This window comes from Aplidium turbinatum, chromosome 11, assembly GCF_918807975.1.
Source record: "Aplidium turbinatum chromosome 11, kaAplTurb1.1, whole genome shotgun sequence".
In the NCBI taxonomy this organism is placed as follows: Eukaryota; Metazoa; Chordata; class Ascidiacea; order Aplousobranchia; family Polyclinidae; genus Aplidium; species Aplidium turbinatum.
The window spans coordinates 20,231,372-20,250,236 of NC_137482.1; the positions used below are offsets into that span (position 1 = coordinate 20,231,372).

At 37.4% G+C, this 18,865-nt stretch overlaps 1 protein-coding gene across 2 annotated transcripts in view; it reads right to left on the minus strand.

The window, feature by feature from the left end:
- Positions 1-18,594, minus strand: part of LOC145779961 (uncharacterized) — a 34,178-nt gene extending 15,584 nt beyond the window's left edge. For both annotated transcript variants that reach the window (XM_082591656.1, XM_082591654.1), the window contains exons 1-8: positions 18,434-18,594; positions 17,287-17,383; positions 11,145-11,232; positions 8,647-8,741; positions 7,030-7,137; positions 4,997-5,077; positions 4,239-4,350; positions 3,469-3,572 (exon numbers count right to left, since the gene is read on the minus strand). In XM_082591656.1, coding sequence (XP_082447782.1) covers positions 3,469-3,572; positions 4,239-4,350; positions 4,997-5,077; positions 7,030-7,137; positions 8,647-8,741; positions 11,145-11,232; positions 17,287-17,383; positions 18,434-18,524 — 776 coding nt within the window. In that variant the 5' untranslated portion in view covers positions 18,525-18,594. The remainder of the gene's footprint in view (positions 1-3,468; positions 3,573-4,238; positions 4,351-4,996; positions 5,078-7,029; positions 7,138-8,646; positions 8,742-11,144; positions 11,233-17,286; positions 17,384-18,433) is intronic.
- Positions 18,595-18,865: the final 271 nt, after the last annotated feature.

Below are 18,865 nucleotides of genomic sequence, written 5' to 3' on the forward strand. Positions count from 1 at the left end.
TGAAATATCGTCTGCAGACGTTGAATCGATGTAAAAATGAAGGGTTTTGCTGTTTGAGTAGCTTCATGGCCGTGTAAAAACGGCAGTTGGCTGGGCACCAGAGTGGCGTTAAAATGTTCACAAAGCGTCGTTGTTTTTGACACATCTCTGCCAGAAACACAGCAGTCCCTCTTCATAACCGGAGGAATAACATCCGAGGGCGCACTGCCAATCAGCTTTGAAGAAGTGTATCGAGCTGATAGTGCGTAACTATTGTTACGTAAAATGACTCGGTAAACGCGCGTGCATGAGCATTGTGGGCACACAAAAAATTCTGTCCGATTAAGCAGAAACACACTGACTTGAGTAATTGCGCATGAGCGTAGTTACGACGCCTTTTCTTCTTCTTCTCTCGTTTGACTTGCAGTAGCTTAGATTGGCAATGCCTCCTCGTGCAGCCATGATACGGTAGTTGGGTCCAGTTGTCGAATACCAGTGATTCCACTTGGGGGTCGTAAGATGGGACATTCGTGGAGTATGTGTTGCATTGTTTGTTCTACCGCTCCGCAGACACATATCGGCGAATTATGCAACCCCCACCTAAACAAATTAGCTCCAGTACAGCCAACGTCACATCTGATCCTGTTCAATGTGACCCATGCCTTTCTTGAGAGGTCTGCTCCAGGAGGGATGGAGAGTGCTGGCATAAATCCTCCACGTGGTGAGCCCTGGATTCGACTAATGACAACAAACCGACAAGTAGCAAAGAGAAAGCAAAGCTTATCTGAAGCAAACAACGACGCCTTTTACAAGAAGATGAGTTTCGTATACGATGCTCATAAACCTACTGGGAATATTTTATAGTTTCTGCTGAAGTGGCATGTTGCAACCACACTTGGTAACAAAATATCCAAAAATAGGAATGAAGTATCTTTTTCAAAAGGAGGTTTGCTCATCCTAAGGCTGGTCAGTGGTCATAATAATAATATTACCTAATAGTATTCAGTCATTATCGACGATGGATTTCGAAAAACGAAATAAAGGTCAACCGCGTGTCATGTGGTTAAGAACTGCTTCAATATCAGACTGCAAAAGAAAGAAACTAGTAAGGAGTTGATGTAACACTTCTTGGAAAACGCACTTTTGACTTGCGTGGGTTGCGCTTGGTGAAAGACATTCAGATTTTCAACTCTATTTTCGGTTTTGTGTAGCTTTGTTTGATATTGCGACCGAACTGACGGTTCGAGAAAATAGGAAAGCTTGCTTTCGAAAATCAATATCTTGTCACCGAAAATACAGGCGCGTTGCTGTAAGTCCAAAAATGTCATTTGAAACTGCGTGGAAATGGCATTACCACACGCATGTCATCAATCGGCTGTGGGGTGCATACATTATGAGCACGCTTGTTTTCGTGGCTGTGAAACAACTGGTATTTTAACAAACGTCCAATTTCGAATTCTGTGCCATTGCAGCAATCACGCTTGCAATGAACAGTATCGTTGTTTTCTTCACCGCTTTCACACAGGCAAAAAACAGTCGGTAGTAGGTTGGAACACGTGGCGGTCCGAACGTCAATGTCTACCAGGTCTGATGTTGGTGTAGCTGTGCATTTGTGCAACCAAGGTTGTAGAGCAGAGAAAATACAGATGTCAAGAAAACCTATCCCAGCCAATAGTCAAATCATCATCCATTTGGAAAAAACTGATATTCTTTGCTTTTTTTTAAGATGTGCGCTATCTGACGTTCGGGCTAATCAATAGGTCTTCTCAGAAACTTGGACAGAGAATTCGAAACTCAAATAGTTTCCCGTCTAAAATGCTGGCGTGTGCTATATAAACCTATACGGGGATTGTAAACAGCCTTACAGATGAATTAACAAAATAGAAGATTTTTAATCACGAAATTCCTCTCGCGTAAAAGTCAAAAGGGAGACGTAAAGGTCTTGCAAAATGTCTTGTGTTATTTTGTCTGGTGCTATCATAAGCATTCAATGAATCATCGTCCAATTTTTTTACTTTGATTACATTGAAGAAAAAAAATAACTAGCAACACATAGAAGGTTGTCTGTGGCAGCGGTCTCAGATCGCAAATTTTTTTAACACGTTCATCGTTTTACAACGTCGCGGGACGTTGAAATGGAGTAAAAAGCAACTTCTGGTGACAGTGGTGGTCTTTGTTTTAGGTTTCGGCTGAGATGTATCGATTGGAGCGCATCTTCTAATAACCGTAGCAGCGTAGCTGACACAAGAAATACGAGCCTGCCCTTGAAGGCAAACAGCTTCCTGATAGCTAACGTCTGCCGCTGTTGAACCAACGTCAAAAAACGTGACTTTTATGGCTTTGTATGCTTGCATACACCAAAATCGTGCTTTGACTACCTTGCTATGACGCAAAGGACAACTGAAGTTCATGGCAACTCATCTAGCAAAAGCCGCATTTTTTACATTGATGCGACGTGTACATTAATTGATTTAATGTCAAATGGACTAATTTTATTGGTTGGAAATTTCTCCACTAAAAAGGAATTGGGATCAGATAGAAACAATTCAATGCAGAACTCTTTTTATACGTTGATACGACCTAACAGGAAGAAAAAGTTGCCATTTTGAATTTAAACTGTCTTTCCTTCGTCAAGATCGAAATGGTGAAAAAAAATGTCAACTTTTGTTGACTGGAGAATTGTCCGCGCATTTTCACAAGGAAGTTTTTTTTCAGATAAGTCTTTGGTGTGAATCAGCCATGTTGGACAACAATTAGCATGGGTCATCAGAAACAAACTTTCAAGGCACGTTGTCGTAAATCAACAGATTGGTACGAAAACAACGGAAACACTATTCTTACAACCAATATGCTGTATGCTGGTTTGGTTGGATTAAAAACTCTTCACTTCAATGCCGACTGTTAATTGACGATGTACAACATGACAACAGAGTAATAATAAATAAGCAACCCAAGTGACCACAGACCCGATGCTTCATGCATTGTGCTGGGGTTACCTTCCAAGTTTTAAATTATTGGATGAAAAAATTAACGGAAAAACTTTGGAAACTCGTTCAAAAATTCTAGTCTTCTGGAATGTTTTTTTTTGGTGGCCAATTCGAGTGTAACTGTGTGGCAGAATAAACGCTAGGGTTGAAACAAGCGGAATGGCCCGTTTCGGTGAGTCCGACCCCTTAACGGGGGATTTTTTCAATTTTTTTTTTGAATTATTGTGTACTGTGGCCTAATTATCATTGCCGTTTTAGGGTTAGAGGTTAAGGAGTAGGGTTAGGGGTTAGGAACTCTTCGAATCGGTCTAACCGAATCGGACTCACCGAATAGTAGCAGACCCGGAACAACAATAGCAACACTGCGCAAAGTTTGGAGTTGTCTGAATGTTCATTGGGCTCAATTGGACTTGTCAAAGTGCAATAAAAATATAAGAAGTATAACATATAAAAACAATGAATATAATGAGATAATTAAAAATAAAAATGGCCATTTGCCCACCTCAGCATCACCCCGTTGATCCTAATGGCTCTCTTCCAGTCTTTGAGTGTCGCTTTTCCAGCGCAGTTGACGAATTCTTTTGGAGTGTACCAGTTGTCACCACACTGAACACATTATATTAATGTATCGCTGTATCAAGGAAAATAACTGATGAAAAACTTCGACAAAAGAAGCAGATATTATACTGCCTTTGTTGCTTCGCCACGGAAAAAAAGTTTTCAATTTGTAATGTGTGGAATTGAAAAAGAGATTTATCTGAAAACGAGTCCTTGATGCATTTCTTGATAAAAAAAAAAATAGTTGTTCTATAAATCAAACAGTACGATATTCTTTGCATGACTTCATTTTGCTTGCTATTTTTACATATTCATCGCAGTTGAAAGAATTTCCGATTGAATAGAAAACTTATTAATTTCAATTGACCACAGTTCGGTAAGCACCGCAATAAAAAGTAATGCAAACCGGTAAAACAGATTGACGTTTTGCGTCATGATAGAATCATTGTGGATGTTCATTACAAAGCAACACCCTAGACCGCAAACCAGCCTCTTTTTACATTGACTTCAAGTATTAAAACGTTGAATCAACTCAAAAAAGACTGATTTCTAGGAGGGAATTACGCTGCCAACTGTTTGCGATTTCCTGAGAGGTAAGATGAGATTGGACGATGATTTGTTTTGAAACCGCAGTCCAAGACCATGTCGCATTCTTACGTCAGTGGTTTGGGAGTCAAAAGAACGTAAAACAAACGCGATAAAACCGTCACGTACTTTGACACACTTGGCATTGATGCCAGGACAGATGAATTTCTTCCAGACAAGGTCGCCTTTATTGTTTCCGCATGTTATGGGGTAGGTGGCGTCCTCTCTTGGCTTCGGCCGCCTGTAAATCGAACCAACATTTAAAATCGACTATGAGAGAGAATACATTCACCAAACAAGATCAACTTTGTGTTTTTTCAACCTCAATGTGACGTTTCCTTCAAAGCAGATATTTAATGCTTTTCATTAAAGTTTTGTTGGTAAAAAGAGGGTTTTCAGAACTTTTTAACTCAACTGCCAGCCACGCGAGCAAAATTTACATCATTAGAACGTTCAGCGATGTTGAAATGATGTAAATAAAGGCAACTTTTACTGGATGGAAGAATTGTAAGATTTCGTAGAGCTTTTCAAGCAGAAAAGGTTGATGCACCCATGACCCATGAAAGCATTTCTCTTACAACAGCTGCAATGTCTAAGGTTGCTGCGAAAAATATTCTCAAGCTGTAGACTATGAAATTACACAATGGCAAGTGGAAACTTCCTTAATATTATCTTTACCCATGGATCAAATGCTAAAAGCGTGTTTTTTTTCGATAAAAACTTTGAGCAACGTATAATTTATTTCCAATAAAGTACCACGTGATATTTTTGTGTCCAGCAAAAATCATGTCAGAACCCTTGCCAAACAAATTTGCATTAATAAAAAAGTGTTGCCAAATTTCAAATATCTAATTTCACGTTTAGTCTAAACAACTGGCTCTACTCACATTTCCACGTCTCCCAGCTCGGTCTTCGCCACAAATGGTAACCCGGCGGGTAGGCTGCCGAGGAGTTGTTGCTTGTCGGAACTAGTTAATAGAAAAGACATTGTTCAACAACAAAAAAACAGACATGAAAAATTTATGTTGCTTTTGCGAAAAAGCTTGAAACTTTAGCACCTCTTGCATGAAATCAAGTCCTGACAAAAACAAGTTGTGGTTTCTGTTTCGCCATCAAACCTTATCAGCCTAAGTTAAAAGTTGGATTCAACTTATGACGTCTTTTGCCCTAACGACATTTCGTGGATTTTCACTTTTCAATCAGCTAGAAAATCTGCCCTTTTTACATTGACCTATCACAAAAGCCTATCACAGTGTTTTCCTAGGCAGTTTGATTGATATTTGCAATTAAAAAATAATAATTTCAAACTTGATCTAACCAAACCATTCGCTTCTTCCTTTAGCACTGCAAAATCTAAAAAAAAAGCTTTTTAAAAGTAGTTTTTAAACAACGACCTGCACTAGAGCAAACACTTTACTGTTTTGCCTTCGTTAAATATAGGTGAGGTTACTTGAGCCATTTTCTTTGAGGAACCTGTCTAGTAATCTGTCTGCAGTCAAATTTGCCTGCACTGGACAAAAACCATGACCCCAGCCAGCAAATAAGTCCGTTTTAACGACAGGAGATGTCGAATCAATGTAAAAAAGACTGCTTTTCTGGCTGGGATAATCACCATAACGCTGGAGTTAAGTTAACACCTGAGCTACTAAACGACGCGAAACATGATGGACCAATGCAACAGACAACAGCACAATGTAATTTCCAAGCTCAAAAAGCGAAAACACTCATAAAAATACTATGACAAGTCAGCTGCCAACAGCTTCAAATCTTTTGGCAGTGATTTCAACATCAGACCGAAGCAGAGGCCTTTCATATGGCGAATGAGGAGTACCCAGCAAGCAACCAGTCCCTTTCTTATATTGATTCAACGTCTGCAAATCTTGAATCAATGTGCGGCTGGTTTGCCACGTTAAATTTCGGTGAAGACATTTGACAATCGATTTATGGCATCGTCTGGCTGAAGAAGCAATTTCATACCATTGGTGGCCAATTAAAATCCACACCATTAATTCAACTCCCAGGCTGTTTGTGGCTTGCTTGGTTTCAACCAACACCACTTGCAGAAGACGTATTACGAACATCGAAGGAACAAAAAAGACCGCCAACAAATAGTAATCATTCGTTATTACTGCTTATGCCAGAAAATTCAAAGTTTCACAAACCACAAAAAGCTTAAAGTAGATTTTTGACTTTTGCAACAAAACTCGATAAAAGAAACAATGGTAAAACTACAAGAATTTATAGACACATAGTTCTCCAAGAGTATGAACTGATTGAACTAAAACATTTAACCCACTATTTGAATGAGAATTTACATCACTTTACGCAAAACATAATATAATGGCATGGCAGCTTTGCCCTGGGTTAGCAAACGTTTAATCAAAATAAAAAGGCTGATTTGCTAGCTGATTGTGATATTTCTTTGAGCAGTAAAATGTTAATTCAGTTTTTTAGATGCTTGACGAGGGCTAGATGTACACTGTACAGCCAAAAACGCTGGCAGATTTTGTGTTTCATTGGGATCAACTCGTGGTATTGCTTGTTTACATTTGCTCATAAATCGCTAACATAAATTACAACTAATCAAATTCATCTGTATCGAGATCAGAAAAAGCATTACAACAATCCAAAAAAATAATAGGTGTTAAAATTTAAAACTTTCATCTCAAGCAAATTTTGTAGAGGTTATCAAACTTTGCAGATATGTGATTCCTGATGAGGACACACATACGTGTCGAAAACGTTAGAGTTTATTTTTAATTATGCTATATTTGTATATGTAATACATCATGTTAAACCCGCTGAAATTACTTTGTTTTATTTCTCTATGGTTATCAAACTATTGCACATGACGAATATTATTATGCAGCAAACACCATAATATCACAACTATACAGTCCAGTATATAATTCCTGCTTACCTTGAGTTGTAGGGAAGATGCTGCATTCTACTGTCACCATTTGCGCTGACAGGAGGGTAAAGTGTCGGAGGGGTGACTGTCACAACGTGAGGGTCTTTACCGTCAGTTCTTGAAAGGAAATTTCGATCAGTAAATCTTGTATATGCTTTCACATCCAGCAAACATCACCACGCATTACATAAACATCGCAAAAGTTGAAAAAATGGCTGTTTTTGCATGGAGAAAACTGTTGCCTGAATCAATTGATGCGACTGCTTGGCTTCACAACTGTAAACATTGTTGTTGTTTATATAAAATGCGCGCTACAATCAAAGCACAATGGGTCAACTCTCGGCGCTAAACAACACACTCTAAGAAAAGCCCTCAATTCTCCAGTATCATGCTATCAACCTATCAACTCCACTGTCAACTTCAATGACTGGGGATGTAGCTTGCAAGTTTAAAGCCTAAAAGTGCCCCAGCTCGCATAAGTTGCCCTTTTTGCATCGTTTCAACGTCTGGCAGCATTGAAGCTATGTGAAAAGGCAACTTATGCCAGAGAGTTTGAACTTCCTCTTGAAATAACCTCTTAACCATCAACCACATTGCATAAACAATTAAACACGAAATTGGATCAACGTCCAGAAAGATCAGGAATAAAAACAAATCTTCCGTTCCAACAAGCGATGTAAAGAATTGTGAATGCTTAATCATTGCAATATGACTAAACTAAATCAGAAAAACTAATGGAACCGCAACGAAATCTTCGAATGCAGCTAATGATAATGCCACCAAGGCAATATGACAAAACCATGGCATCCAGAGCAAACGGCTTTCAACTGACATACCTATCCCTTGGAACACTGTTACATGAAATAAACCTCTCAGAATCGTCGTCACAGCTATATTTGCCACTCTGTGCGGATTGCTGTAGTACTCCAGCAAGCAAATACAGTATGTCAGTTTTAGGTTGATTCAACATGTACACGTTGAACTAACGTAAAAACAAGACTGGTTGGCCAGATGAGGCCGTGTATGCGCGTTCAAGCTGACACTACACTGGAGAAATGGAGCGAAGCAACTACACGCTTTGTGTAGAAAAGCATGAATGAAACGTTTAAAGCAGCCGTTTCGTTCGTTGCGTCAGCCGATGATTTGACCAGCGACGTATGTAATTAGTAAGAAACAAATGACTGGCAGTAGTTTCCAATGATTTAGCGTGACTTTGTGTCTACAAGGACAAGACAGACTAAGACACGAAGTTCAAGCGGAAGCTACAAACCCAGTCATTTTTTATATTGATTCAACGTTTATAGACATTTGATCAATGTGAAAGATGACTAATTTGCTGGTTGGGACAAACACGCAAGATCTTCATGTTCCAATTCACGTTAAAATATGTTTGAAGCAAGTGGAGAATTTTTCTTAGAACTTAAAAAAAAAAAAAAAACTATTTCAGTCAGCTTTTCCAAACAACTTAAATCTTCATCATTATTAGGTCTACAAAGGGAGTAGAAAAAAATCATCTCAATAGCGAAAAGACAAAATTTTCAGTATCATAGCGAAAAATGTTCCATGCATAAAAATGTTAAATAACGTCCAAAAACATTAGCCTATTCAACGTATTTTATCGTTTACCTCATCACCACGGTTTTATCTACAGCATCTTCGTCTCGGAACGAAGTGGTTGGAAGTGTGGTCTCCATTGATTGTGGGGCAGGAGAACTTGAATCCTGAAAAAGCAACGTTTTCGAAATCGTTTTCATTTGTCGCCTTTAAAGTTTTGAGAACCCCAGATAACAAATTGATTCAACGTCTGCAGTCGTTGAATCAATGTAAAACTGACGGAGCTTGCTGTCTGGGAAGATTTCAAAGTGCGTTTATCAAAACGTTCTAGATAGAGTTGGCTATGGCCTTGTAGCTAAGAGTGCGTTGGTGCAAAACTAAAAACCAATTTGAACTAAAACTGTGAACGCCAAACTATTGTCTACGAACGTTGAGTCAATGCAAATAGGGGACTGGTTTGAAGGCTGGGTAATGCACGATGCACAAATAGTCCTTCTACGACTTACGCGTGCAGAAAACTGCTTAGGAGTTTTCCAAAATTTGGGAACAACTCGCGATCGGGAAAAACAGACCAGAAGATCCACCAAAGCACCAGCCAGCTTGCAAAAATGGCCTTTTTTACATTGTTTCAACGTCTGATTACGAAACCTTTAACATAACGGATTTTTCTGTCTGGGCCAAAATAGACAACGCTGAAAAAAATGCTGCCTCGGTTTAATTTGGTAGATTTCGTCACAAGACTGTAAAAAAAATTTTAAATTAAACATTACGCAGAAAACATACAACAAGAGTTGTAGTAACTACAGCAACCCGTGAGGTATATGAATAAATGACGGTGTATTTCCGAGATTGTACAGAAGAAACACGAATCACTATTCAAATTGGCAACATGGCTTGGCATCAATCAATCAGCAAAAACTAATAGACTGCAATAAATCAATTAACAAGCCAGGCTAGGGAGTGCAATCAAATGGACCAGTTAATAAGATTTTGCAAGTAGAAATTGAACAGAGAATGTTTCAATGGCTCGACAAATCCAACCACTTTTTAGTACTATATTGAATACTGGATATGAATTGAATTTGGGCTTCTGTCAATTGTTGCACGTTGCATAACTTAGAAGTTACAATTGATATATTTGAGTAAATTAATAGCTAAGCATATGTAGGCTGTAAATTGAAGCATATACATTGCTATTCTACTACTAAAAGACGCAGACAAATAAAAGAAGACATTCGAAAACCGTGGCCCTGGCGGATACGGATAAAATATAATTTTAAATTTTTTCCATGTGAAAAGTTTTAACGAAAGGCAATGAAAGGTTAACTTTTCAAAAAAAAGAAAACGTTTTCTAGAGCTAGACCCTCGTGTCTTTGTAAATATATTATATGGCCTAACCGAGATGACTTAACCGCAACATGGTTAAATAAATTTGCTGTAATTCTTCACACAGCCATCAAACGTACATTTTGAGATGTTTCCTGAAAGGGATTCGTGAAAGACACTTTCGATCATTGGAACGTCGCAATGGTAAGAAATGTTTCAGATTTTAGCCTGTGCCACCCCGACAGCATATGAACCGTTTTTACAATGATTGGGTTAATGTAAAAGCGTTGAAAACGTTACGTTGAAACATGACGTCTTGAAAACGTTTGTTTGCAAAGAAAACATGCACACGCAAACAGCAACTTAGGTTAGCTTAACTGTTGCATAATATCCTGCATGCATTCAGTACAAGTTGACATTTAAAAAGATGCAACATCACACGACAATTATTGTAAAAAGCGTTTCTCACAAATTTGTAACAAATCAGAAATTCTGCGGACCAGTTGTCTCGTCTACAAGTAAATGATGCGAAACCGCTTTACATCAACAGAGCAGTTTGCTCTCACGCACAAAACGTCAACTTTTCCGGGTTTGACTCAGTGAGAGATTTTGCATGTTATTACTGCTCTTCTGCACGCAAGCTTAAATGATGCATTTTTTGCCGAGCGGCTGTCTTACCTTGCAAAACCCGTTCTTTTTTGCAATGAATCAACGACTACCAACGTCAGTAGTCTGTAGACGTTGATTCAACGCAAGAAGGACCGGTTTTGTTGGCTGGGATGGGAAACCCTACGGTAAACAACGTCATATAAAAGTTGGAAATAATGGTTAAACAAACAATAACGCATGGTTTTAAATACTCTCAGTAGCCTAGGTAGAAAGTCGGGTTGTTTGAAACGAAAATATTTGAAATTGTTTAGTTTCATGTAAACATGAACATTTTTGCCACGTTTCCGTTTAAATTTAAAAGAAAAGTCATTTCTTTTTGTAAATTCTGAATGAAAATATTGAGCAACTGCTCTGAGCTTACGAATGTGTCGCTCAACAATATTTCGAAATCTTTCGTTTCGCCACAAAATCGTTGTTTTGATTTGAACTCAAAAGTCTCAAACTATATATATAAAAGATCGTTTCGACCGAAAAAAATCTATTTCAAACACCCTTGGGAAAAACGTGTAATCTTGAAGATATGGAGAGTTGTGGTGATATTTTTTCAGCAGGTTGAAACAATCAATTGAACTTACCTGGGGACGGTGCCTTGGTAGAACTTGAACTGGCGACCGAGCGTCGGATATGTCCATAGATTCAGTGCTGACCATTTTCACTGGAGTGCTGAAATATGAACACAACATACGTGATTGTTTGGTAAATTAGAAAAAGCAACGTTGCAGACAGTGAACGTTTTCAAGCTCTCAGCGAAAAAAAAAACAGTCTTTTTTACGTGTAATGACGTTAAATCATTGTAAACAAAGACTAATTAACTGGGTGGATGTTGAGTGATGACGGTTAGCTTTTTCCATGAGTTTCTGAGACGCACGACAAACGTGGAGTGAATGCCTGCGGTGTCACGTGACAAAAAGCAAACATTCGTGCCAGCTGGAGCGTGACACATTCAACCTTTAGGCAAAATTTGCGTGGAGATTTTAGCATCACACTTTACGACGTTGAAACAGCGCAGCCACTAAAGGATGTGACAATGATGCATCTTGGGCGTTCGGCCAAGCATTGGGTCGCGCAAAAATACTTTGGAACGTCATTTTTGGTCATGAAAGATTTCTGAAGCGCTACGAAAAGAATTGAAAACGCAAAAAAGTGTTTTCAATTGTGAGTTAGGCCTACGCTGATATTGAAAAAAGCATACAACCACAATTCTGTGCGCCATATTACCAAGAAAATAAGTCGTTTACTTGAGTTGTTGTTTTCGATTGCTTTGGTTTTGATGGGCATTTAAAAAAGCTAAGTTTGGCACAACAGGCATTGATTGTTCCCAGAAACGTGACAAGTACACAGGTCAGTGAAAATGTGTTTGTTTTTGTGTCGGGGACCATCGGAAGTGAAAGAAGTGATTCACCGAGCCCACGCACTCCCACGAACACAAGACCGAACCTGAACTTTTTGCTTTAAATGGTAGTTTCCTGCACTCATCGACAACCAATTATCACTTCCTACAGAAAATTGAGCAAAAGCAAGCTTGTCACATGTATTTGTGCATTAATACTAAATATCACAAAGAGGGGAGCTTTATAGATTTAATTTTTTCAGAAATTACATCGCTTTCGTTATTGGTTGCAATGAGAAAGGAAAATATGGGAATGGCTGCACCATTATTTCATCACGTCAACTTAAAAACATAACAGCTGCTGTTGGCTTCTGACGTCAAGAGCGCCTTTGATATGATACGCACTTCAATGCAAACGTTTGTGACAGGCTCCGAAGAAAGTTTTCCCCAAAGACTCAAACCATAAATTTATGATATTTTGCATCGCCATACGGTCTACAGATGTAGACACAAAGATAATGGATGTGTTCTTTGGCAATACAACCAAGCCCCTTAAACAATTATAGCAGGCAGAGCCAACACGCAAGGTACAAATTCGACTATGTTTGGTGACAGAGCATCTTTTCTTCGTGACTGACGCCAAGTAAGGTTTGTGCGTTGAAATCACGCCAATGACGCGTCAACGCGTGAGCGTGATTGAGTGTGCGCGCACAGAAATGAACGTGTCACGAAATAGATGTCATTCTTGATTTACCAAACTTGCAAGGGCATTATCATGTGACCTCAACATTAAATTCAGTTGAAAAGAATGATTCTGCCAACTGGCTTGAAGCATACAGCCACCAATCTCACCACCAACAAAACCATGTGGGAACACTGGGGCATTGGGTATATGGAAGACTCAAATGGCTGTATTCTTAGTTGAATGTTAAGACCTACTGTATTGTGTGAAAAATATCTTTGCAACTCATTTTTTTTGTGATCTGAGCTTTCACCCACGAAACTCAAGTAATTGCATAAGTCACTAAGTACAAATACAAACGGCTCAGATTTACATCCAAGTCAGACCCTGCCAAGTACCAAGGACAGTATTAGCATGCCATTAAATGCAATAATTACATAATCAGCAAAATGCATAAATAATGCACAAGATTCCTGCTTGCAAAAAAGACCAACAGTGTAGTTGCTTTATAAATTAGCACATTCAAAATAGCTCAGCAATAAAAATGAGTCCTTTCTATATTGGTTCAACGTCTGTAAACGTTCGATTAATAATAAAAAGTACCAATTTTGCTAGCTGCGTCAGGGTTTCTCATGACCAAATAAGATAAAAGAATTAATGCAAGACGTCATTTGTGACCTGACTAACGAAAAGCGTTGAGCACTAAATAAGTTTTGAATTAATACCACAGCGAACCCCGTAGCGTCAGGCTGAAACAGGTTGTTTCCATCTCCATTCTCCTCTTGTGAAATAAGTTTTAAATGTTCTACATTGATGTAAGAAAAACTTAATGTCTCATGGCTACAAAAAATTTTTTCAGCAGTGTTTTGCTGGCAGTACGCAAGAGGACCATCAGGACTTGATGTTTCAAGGCCAGAAATAAAGGTACTTTGGGGCTAATTAACTAAAAAGACATGAATTTCATAAAGACAAAAGAATCTTAAAGTCTTCCGTTCTGTGAAATCTGATCAGGTTAAATAAGTGAAGTCTCTTCAGGTTAAATAGACTTACTTTTATTCAAAATACACGAAGTTTACACAAAGTCCACCGGGAAACTTTTGTACAGCATCACCCTAATATATTGTTGACATTTCACATGGTGGCTAAAGAAATATTATGTCCTTAAAGAGAAGAAAATACTATCAGACCACACATTTCTCACAGTAGGAAGTCCTAGCAAACAGTCTTTGGACAAAGCTAATTATAGCTCCAACTTAAAATAGCATACAGTTTAATTTGCGCTGACATCAGATTGATTACTACGCTGATAGGAAGTCTGATGTAAAGCAAGAGAAGCTAAAATTGCCAATCATGACAAACCCTTATAACAAACCAATCATGACAAACCAGTTGTAAATCCTCAAGAAAATGCTGTGGTCAGATTTTATACAAACAAAATCCACAGGTTTAAAGTTGGTTTAAACTATGGTTTAAACCGTGGACTACGGTTTAAACTGATACACCCAATTAAACAAACTAACTTAACTCAATAACCCTGAACACTTCATTGGATAGACTGTGGCAAAAAAACTTGTAAGGTGAAGAAAAGAAGGTGCCAAACCTGGACAAATCATGACAATCATTGCTTGTCAGTGAGGCAAATTATTTTTCCGAATGACTTGGACATTTGACTTCACAATTGACAAATTAAACCTGATTAGGACCGTTTAGTCTGGTTTCACCACGCATTCACAAAAATTTCAAAATTATTTACCGTACTTTTAAGTGAAGTTTTAAAGTAGAAACATATTTATGCAGCAATTTCAAAGTCAGTTTTTTAATAAATCTTACACAGGACCAGTTGGATAAATTTGAGAACAAACCAAACCATATCACCAGCATTTACAGAAATTGGCTACAGTATGCAAATATTCTGCTCTTCAGCGATACACATTTAAAACAAGATTAGTACACCAGCATTGGAATAAAAATGGCAACCAGTCAATCCGTGTTGCAACTTTAATAAAACGTCAAATCAAAAGTGGGAAAAGCTAACTATGGATTTGTTTGTCTATTGAAACGTACATCAAAAATAACCTTTTGAATGTATAACTATTGACTTCAGTTAACAGTGTGGTCCCTAAAGTGGCCACAAAATTGGTTCTTTTGCCAACCTTGCCAGAGTGCCCAAACTGCAAGCAGTGATATATTACAAAACTGAAAAGACGCGACCTTGTGAAATTTCCTGTATTGAATTGGAACTGAGTAAAAAACTGGATGCAAGTTAGACAACAAGCCTCAAAGTTAAAACGAAACTCCGGCTCAATTTGAATTCGAGAAATAGACAATAAATGATGCATATAATGCATGATTTTAACTTCATATTCCTGCCCAAAATAAAAAGAAATAAACTAAAGATCAAAGCCAGACTTTAATAAGCTTGCAGTAAAGTTATATGCATAATACGATGACTTGACAGGTTTATTGCAAAATAAATTAGCAGGCCAAATAGCCCACTCAAACTTAATTATAACCACTCCAGGGTTTGCTTGATACCAGCCATGAGATGGGTTTATCGTTTTATTGTAAATTACACGGCACCAGAAAACGGCTACAGCCTAGATTACTTGGAAGCAATTCACAAGCTTGTGCATACACTGCCTCAGTTTAACTTATTACAACAGTGTGTCTCTTAAATTAGTCTGTGAAGATGAAGCATTCAAACATAATGTTTCAATTTTTATTGATTGCGATAGTATTGTATCATATCTTGTGTTGTGGTTATCTGAAACTTCCAAAACTAGCATTCTACATAACAGATCTACAAAGACAATTGATTGACAAAAGCAAAAAAAAAACAAGAATGTACTTTTTGACTACCGGTAGTGATACTATACATACCGGTAAGGCGGTAACTATTAACTTTCAAGGCCTTTTACCACTTTAACTTCCGATAAAGGTGCTGCACAACATTTGGCACTAACTCTAAGCGAAGATGAAGTATACATTGCTTTTTAAAGAGCGCATGTCACAGTCCATAAAAACATGCCACATGTCAAAAAAGTATCAACAGACATAAATATGCAGGCAGAGAATTGAAAACGAGACAGCACTGAATGACAATTGGCACACAAAACAAATGTCAATGCCAACTTACCCAAATGTAAATGAAGAAACACTACAAAATTAAAGCGTACAATAATAAAACACAGTCACTTGTGTCTGGTGCATTAATGTACTGTAGCTTTCACAAGATTTTACTATTAAAGCAGAACTCCAGTAGAAGAAAATATACAATGCAACACTGACCATGACTAAATATCATTATTCTTTAGAGCAGAACTTTCAAATCAGATCACCTCCCTATGGCAGGAAAAGTTTGAATGAAGTAGCCACCACACATGATGGCAAATATTTTAAGTGATAGTTCATTCTATTGATTGGTTGTGTTTTACTGACTGACAACAGCCATAGTTATAAAACAAATTGCAAAGCCACAACGTAACATCCTTTGATAAAAAAGTGCTTGCTGTAAACAGTTCACATGAATATAATAGATCACTAACAGAGTTGCCAGATAATCCTGGCAGATTTCAGACAGTAGTCTGAAATTGGGACAGCTCAGAATAGATAATAAAAAGTGTTTATTTGTGCTACAGCACTTCACTGATGTTACAAGAAATTAAACATTGACACAAATGATTGGCTAGTCGTTGAACACACCGTATGAAATTAGGCCAATTTATTTACATTTTGTCTGAAGTTTAGGCTACCTGGCAACTCTGGACCACAGTGGTAGCTTAGATTTTAAAGAACTATACAAAAATCCTGGTGAACTAAACAAGCAGAGAGAAAGACTGCACCAAAAACCAGGGTTGTCGGTATTTTATCTAACCCAAAAAAAACCAGGTGGGTTTTTTTAAAAAAACTCACTTAAAAAAAACATAAAAAACCCAGAGCATCATATTTGTCCAATTTTTATCAGAAAAAATGAACCAAAGTACTAAAAGGTACTTAAAACAAACTTCAAATTAGGACTTAAGGGTGTGACTGTGAAGGAAATTTCCAAGGATAAATTGAAAACACAGTGGATATTTCTGTACACAAAAATCAAGTAATGCCACTTTGTACTACACTAAAACTCATTTATAATGTAAGAAGGCCTCATAGTTAAACAGCCCTAGTGCATTATTTTATTGAGTTATGCCAGCATGTACTGTGAGTGAGAGGCACTTCATTGGTAAAAAGTAGTATTTGAGGTGAAATAAGCATGAATCTACCTTTTTTGAATCTTTTTTAAATAAAACCCAAAAAACCCGTTTTTTTTTTTAATTCCATGCGGGTTGTTTTTTTTTTAAAAAAAAAACGAGTTTTTCTTAACCCTGCCAAAAGCAAAAGTGGCAAAGCATAGGTAATGTATCAAAAAATCAACTTCAGTCTCACAATCGATGCTTAGAGATTACCGGTACTATGATTTAATATGTCCCATGTTAAAGATGTGTTGCAGAAAACTATATAATGAACATAACAGCTCATGATCTTCGTAACAATTTAACATTTAAGTGATTTTAAAAATATCAAAATCTCAGTAGTCTTTTCTGAATAAGAATGGGAAGAGATTGAACCAATATACAAAAGCAGTAAAGAAAAAATTAGTACTTACAACTAGCATAATACTTTAAAAACAATATCTGCAATACAAAAGCATATTGACTAGTTTACTTACCTGCCAGTATGTTGGGGTGGGGATCCTACCATTTGTGTACATGTGGGTGGTGTGTTGGCTTTGACAGGAAGTGATACATTGGCAACTTTAGGTGAACCTTCAAAAACAGCGTGTTTGAAGATGTGTTGGTACTGTACAATATAATCAAGCAAATCTGATTTATTTTTAAGTCACAATAAAACTGCTTGTAAGCTAACATGATTCGTGAGTTAAGATTACATTGTCTTTTATTAGTAGCAACACAAAGGTTGCCTCAACTTAACTGCTAAGAATCTACTAGAATTAATTAGATGATGCGCGTCATCACATTGATATGCCAATAATATTGTTCTGACAGATTCTTGCAGTAGGCTACAGCTTGCAAAACTTTTCAGAGCAACAACAAGCCAAAGTATGCAAGGGCATTTTTTTAGTGTAACCTTCCATTAGCAAGACCACAACAATATGATACCACTTTGCTGGTGTATTGTTTAAGGTTTGGATGGATGGTCAATGGTCATTTTATTTTTGTTTGGATGCGAAACGCCGAAACATACATAAAACAAAAACTGACAGTGTGCATCCAATGAGAGAGTGCGAAAGACCGTAGCCGTGAAGGCGTAGGTTTGACTCTCATAATTTAGTTGAAATGTTGCAGCTAAGATAATTTTTATAAGCTTAGGCCAGGGTAATTTTATTCACACTTTATGGTAAGCATTCCAGTAAGCCTATCTTCGACAGAGACAACAAAACTATCTATATAAAAAGAAAACTTTTAATGTTTAATACGCACAACGTTTAATGAAACTAACAATTGCTACCGTATGTCACTTTCACTACAAAAATATGAATGGTGCAGACTGTTTATGATGTAAATAAAGCCAGAACTATTAAACTTAGCCATGTCTTTTGTCGATGTACTGGTACATATACAATTTTTTCACTGATTGTCTGAAATAAAGTCATACTGAAGGACAGGTCACACTATTGATATTGCTGTTCCTGTTAGGTACCGTAATTAGTACAGTACATCGGGTGCGTTATCCAAAGCAAACTATTCTAAAGATGCCAATATTGGAAACCACAATGCATTAAAACTTTGCTAGTTTTTTATCTTACACTTATTCACAATGCACACAAAGCAAATTTACATAAATTATATACACACCTGGTGTCAAAGGGGCTACATTAGCTGTGGACATGGCCACAGCCACAATGTTGTTTGGCACTACTGAAGGGCTATTCATGTCTGTGTACATTCAGCATTAACTTTATGATTTACAATTCACTTGTTTCATGCTATCCAAAAAAAAACATCAATATCTAATGTTTTATGTCTAAAATAAAAGTAAACTGTTCTCAAAGATTGATTGCGCAATCGTTATAATATTTCTAGCTCGTTTCTTCTGGAAGTCACAGAAAATTAATAGCATGATCATATAACAATAATCAGGTCTGAAAACTTTAATACCATAACACGCCAAGTGAGGCTAGTGTATTGAATAATTCATGAAAGTTACATTCATGACACTGGCTACTTTTAAACCAAACTTCCATTGAAACATGGGAAATTTCTTCCCACTTTCTTCCTTTCGTACTT